Consider the following 5,400-nt stretch of genomic DNA (forward strand, 5'->3'; position numbering starts at 1 on the left):
GCTTCCTGGAAAGTTTTTACAATCCACGTCATTGATGTGTGTCGTGTGGTGTTAGAAATAGTGTGTGAGGATGAGGTTCTTAACTTGATGTCTTTGAGGTGTTCCAGTCGTGTGCTATCCTCAGGTTTCATGTTGAGTTGTGTCCCCTTCACAACACTCAAGTGGTGGGCTGGCCTGGCAGTCATACTGTGTTAAAGTAACATTATGCAACTATTGTACCATAAAATCGCAGCTTTGAAATAATTTTGGTGGTACACTGACTTGTTTTTCGGAGAATGGCGTTTGTGCTGGTGCACCTGCCACTTGGTCAGTTTCACGCCAATAAGCCTTGGAAGTTTGCAACCTTGAAAACCTAACTCTGCTAGATTGTAACAAATTCTATATTTAGCATGTCGCCAACAACTTGTTATTAGATTACACATACACTCCACATTCAAACGCTTAGAAAACGTATATGGGCTGAAAACAAGCAGTATTTCAGCAAAATGAAGAATTGTCAGTCTTTGGTTATGTTAGCGTTCATCTCCAATGTCACAATAAATAAAACTACGCAGTCATATTTGTGTAAATTACTCTACCTTGGCAGTCTACATGCTTCTTTGGCTTCTAGCGTTGTCTTTGCCTGTTCCATATCATTCAGCTTATCAACAAAAACACAAGTGCACTGTCCATTAGGGGTCTCAAAGCACGATTTGTATTTACCATAGTGGAGTAAAAGTGAACTACACTTTAGGGGAGCTCTGTATCAAATAATACCAATTCTCGCGTAATGCTTTAAAATGTGACTCTATAAGCCATGTCTATGGTGGATCTTTAAAACGAGGCTCTTTAAGCCATGTCTATGGTGGATCTTTAAAACGAGGCTCTTTAAGCCATGTCTATGGTGGATCTTTAAAACGAGGCTCTTTAAGCCATGTCTATGGTGGATCTTTAAAACGAGGCTCTTTAAGCCATGTCTATGGTGGATCTTTAAAACGAGGCTCTTTAAGCCATGTCTATGGTGGATGGGCCTAGTCATGTTAGTAGCGCTGAGGCAGATGGTAGTTCCCACTTTAACATGGTGTGTGTAGGTGCACTGAGGCACTTTTACACGGTGTGTGTGTGTAGGTGCACTGAGGCACTTTTACATGATGTGTGTAGGTGCACTGAGGCACTTTTCCACGGTGTGTGTAGGTGCACTGAGGCACTTTTCCACGGTGTGTGTAGGTGCACTGTAGCGATAGGCTACTGATGTGTAGCGTCCAATGACATAGTGAGGTTCTGAAATCCATGTGGTTCCCTTCAGTATAGTGATGGATATAGTGATATAGTGTGACTATGGTGTGTGTTGTTACCGTGTGTGTGTGTTGTGTGTGTAAAGGCGTTGTTATTGTGTGTGTTTAAAGGAGTTTGCAAGTTTGTTGTAGTGGGTAGTGTTCTAGTGTGTGTGTGTGTGTGTGTGTGTGTGTGTGTGTGTGTGTGTATAACAGTAGCCACTGGGTATAGTGCTGTGCAGTTAGTGAACCTCACTCCCGACACCTTAACACCTTTGTTACTGTGTGTGTGTGTGTGTGTGTGTGTGTGTGTGTGTGTGTGCTATGCAGGTTACACAGTGTTAGTGTGACAGGAGGAGTGTTAGTGATGGTGTGTATGTGATGACGTGTAGTGTAGTTTGTAAGTGAGTGTGTGTGTGTGTGTGTGTGTGGCCCAGGCTGTTATTTGTGTGAAACTGCTGCACAGGGCTCTGCTGCTTTGTCAGGAGTTTGTGCTTCTGACAGATTGCTGATGTCAGACTCCTTTTTTTGTTTTCTCTCGAGGCGAGTGTGTGAGAGTGTGTGCGAGAGTGTGTGTGAGAGTGTGTGTGAGAGTGTGTGTGAGTGTGTGTGAGAGTGTGTGTGAGTGTGTGAGAGAAATGGGAGCGCTTTATGAATAAGTGAAGCCACTTATAGCATTGTCAGGTGTCACAAGCATGTCAGGAACTTGCCCCAACAAAACACGTTTGAAGGAGTGTGTGTGTTTTCTGCTCATAACACGTCTGAAAGAGTGTGTGTGTTTCTGCTCATAATTCATAAACACGTTTAAAAAAAGTGTGTTTGTTTCTGCTCATAATTCATATCCGCACGTTTGCAAGAGTGTGTGTGTTTCTGCTCATAACACGTTTGAAAGAGTGTGTGTGTTTCTGCTCATAACACGTTTGAAGGAGTGTGTGTGTTTCTGCTCATAACACGTCTGAAAGAGTGTGTGTGTTTCTGCTCATAAATCATATCCGCACATCTGAAAGTGTGTGTGTGTTTCTGCTCATAACACGTTTAAAAAAGTGTATGTGTTTCTGCTCATAATTCATTAACACGTTTTAAAAAGTGTGTTTGTTTCTGCTCATAATTCATAAACACGTTTAAAAAAGTGTGTTTGTTTCTGCTCATAATTCATAAACACGTTTAAAAAAGTGTGTGTGTTTCTGCTCATAATTCATAAACATGTCTGAAAGAGTGTGTGTGTTTCTGCTCATAACACGTTTGAAGAGTGTGTGTGTTTCTGCCCATAACACGTTTAAAAAAGTGTGTGTGTTTCTGCTCATAATTCATAAACATGTCTGAAAGAGTGTGTGTTTCTGCTCATAACACGTCTGAAAGAGTGTGTGTGAATCTGCTCATAACACGTCTGAAAGTGTGTGTGTTTCTGCTCATAATTCATACCGCAGTCTGTAGTGAGCAGCGGCAGCAGATGGCCATTATGTCTTCATAAATGTTGTGAGTGCAGTTGATCATTCTTCATAACATCACCTTTGTTGTGCTGGATTGCCTCTCTCTCTTGCCATACAGTGTGTGTGTGCGCGTGCCTGTGCCTGTGTGTGTGTTTGTGATCATTCTTCATAACTTCACTTTGTTGTGCTGGATTGCATCTCTCTCTTGGCCTTACAGTGTGTGTGTGCGTGTGTTTGTGATCATTCTTCATAACTTCACCTTTGTTGTGCTGGATTGCATCTCTCTCTGTTGGCCATACAATCGTGAGATTCCAGTCTCTTGTCTCTCCACAGAGAGTTATGAGTTTGGTTAAATGGCAGAGCAGAGCTGGTAGTCTGTGGAGTAGAGTCACGTGCTCGTGTGTGTGTGTGTGTGTGTGTGTGTGTGTGTGTGTGTGTAGTCTGTGGAGTAGAGTCACGTGCTCGTGTATCATATCACGGTATCGTGTGTGTGTGTGTGTGTGTGTGTGTGTGTGTGTGTGTGTGTGTGTGTGTGTGTGTGTGTGTGTGTGTGTGTGTGTGTGTGTGTGTGTGTGTAGTCTGTGGAGTAGAGTCACGTGCTCGTGTGTGTGTGTGTGTGTGTGTGTGTGTGTGTGTGTGTGTGTGTGTGTGTGTGTGTGTGTGTGTGTGTGTGTGTGTGTGTGTGTGTGTGTGTAGTCTGTGGAGTAGAGTCACGTGCTCGTGTATCATATCATCGTATCGTGTGTGTGTGTGTGTGTGTGTGTGTGTGTGTGTGTGTGTGTGTGTGTGTGTGTGTGTGTGTGTGTGTGTGTGTGTGTGTGTGTGTGTGTGTGTGTGTGTGTGTGTGTGTAGTCTGTGGAGTAGAGTCACGTGCTCGTGTGTGTGTGTGTGTGTGTGTGTGTGTGTGTGTGTGTGTGTGTGTGTGTGTGTGTGTGTGTGTGTGTGTGTGTGTGTGTGTGTGTGTGTGTGTGTGTGTGTGTGTGTGTGTGTAGTCTGTGGAGTAGAGTCACGTGCTCGTGTGTGTGTGTGTGTGAGTGAGTGTGTGTGTGTGTGTGTGTGTGTGTGTGTGTGTGTGTGTGTGTGTGTAGTCTGTGGAGTAGAGTCACGTGCTCGTGTATCATATCATCGTCTCTGGGCTCGTTCAAGCATGCCTAATGCCATTTACCCAGAAGCCTCGAGTGACACATTTGCAGACGCGCCGTGAAGGGAGAGACTCGGAGGGGAAACTCTTCTGCTCCTTAAGTGGTCGAGACCGTTGCCATGGTTTTACTTGTGGATGGAGGGATGTGTGTTTAAGAAGAGGAGGAGGCCATTTCGGAGCGCTCTGACTGGTAGCTCTGTCCGATTGGTCACGGAACAAGTCATTTCCATATTGATGTGTTCTTGTGAAGTCAGCTGAAAGTAACTCTTATCTCCAAAGCCAGTCCGATAGCCCAAAAGGCAGAGTGAAAAAGGAAAACGTTTTTTTTAACGTAAGAAATGTATTAATAGACTTTTTAATTGTGTATGTGTGTGTGGATATGCATGTGTGCACATATATGCATACATATGTTCATTCAGGACTTAAGTGTATCTGTGTGTGTGTGAGTGTGTTGTTTTGTCCCAGTCTAGGGTTGTATCCATGTGTGTGTGTGTGTGTGTGTGTGTCTAGGGTTAGGGTTAGGGTTAGGCCCGATGATTAAAGAGGACCTATTAGGTTTTTCCAGTTTTTCCCTTCCCTTTAGTGTGTTCTAGAGCTTTCCTTTAGTGTGTTCTAGAGCTTTCCTTTAGTGTGTTCTTCAGCCTTTAGTGTGTTCTAGAGCTTTCCTTTAGTGTGTTCTAGAGCTCCCTTTCAGTGTGTTCTTCAGCCTTTAGTGTGTTCTAGAGCTTTCCTTTAGTGTGTTCTAGAGCTCCCCTTCAGTGTGTTCTTCAGCCTTTAGTGTGTTCTAGAGCTTTCCTTTAGTGTGTTCTAGAGCTCCCCTTCAGTGTGTTCTTCAGCCTTTAGTGTGTTCTAGAGCTTTCCTTTAGTGTGTTCTAGAGCTCCCCTTCAGTGTGTTCTTCAGCCTTTAGTGTGTTCTAGAGCTTTCCTTTAGTGTGTTCTAGAGCTTTCCTTTAGTGTGTTCTAGCGCTCCCCTTCAGTGTGTTCTAGAGCTCCCCTTCAGTGTGTTCTAGAGCTTTCCTTTAGTGTGTTCTAGAGCTTTCCTTTAGTGTGTTCTAGAGCTTCCCTTCAGTGTGTTCTTCAGTCTTTAGTGTGTTCTAGAGCTTCCCTTTAGTGTGTTCTAGAGCTTTCCTTTAGTGTGTTCTTCAGCCTTTAGTGTGTTCTAGAGCTTTCCTTTAGTGTGTTCTAGAGCTCCCTTTCAGTGTGTTCTTCAGCCTTTAGTGTGTTCTAGAGCTTTCCTTTAGTGTGTTCTAGAGCTCCCCTTCAGTGTGTTCTTCAGCCTTTAGTGTGTTCTAGAGCTTTCCTTTAGTGTGTTCTAGAGCTCCCCTTCAGTGTGTTCTTCAGCCTTTAGTGTGTTCTAGAGCTTTCCTTTAGTGTGTTCTAGAGCTCCCCTTCAGTGTGTTCTTCAGCCTTTAGTGTGTTCTAGAGCTTTCCTTTAGTGTGTTCTAGAGCTTTCCTTTAGTGTGTTCTAGCGCTCCCCTTCAGTGTGTTCTAGAGCTCCCCTTCAGTGTGTTCTAGAGCTTTCCTTTAGTGTGTTCTAGAGCTTTCCTTTAGTGTGTTCTAGAGCTTCCCTTCAGTG

At 43.9% G+C, this 5,400-nt stretch overlaps 1 protein-coding gene across 1 annotated transcript in view; it reads left to right on the top strand.

Annotated features, from left to right (window-relative positions):
* Positions 1-275: 275 nt before the first annotated feature.
* The window catches only part of esamb (endothelial cell adhesion molecule b), a gene marked incomplete at both ends in the record, with an annotated part of 66,920 nt that continues 61,795 nt past the window's right edge, over positions 276-5,400 (top strand). The window contains one exon of the mRNA XM_080855075.1: positions 276-306. Within this exon, the coding sequence (XP_080711201.1) occupies positions 276-306 (31 nt within the window). The remainder of the gene's footprint in view (positions 307-5,400) is intronic.

Source organism: Sprattus sprattus (assembly GCF_963457725.1).
Source record: "Sprattus sprattus genome assembly, chromosome: 17".
NCBI lineage: Eukaryota > Metazoa > Chordata > Actinopteri > Clupeiformes > Clupeidae > Sprattus > Sprattus sprattus.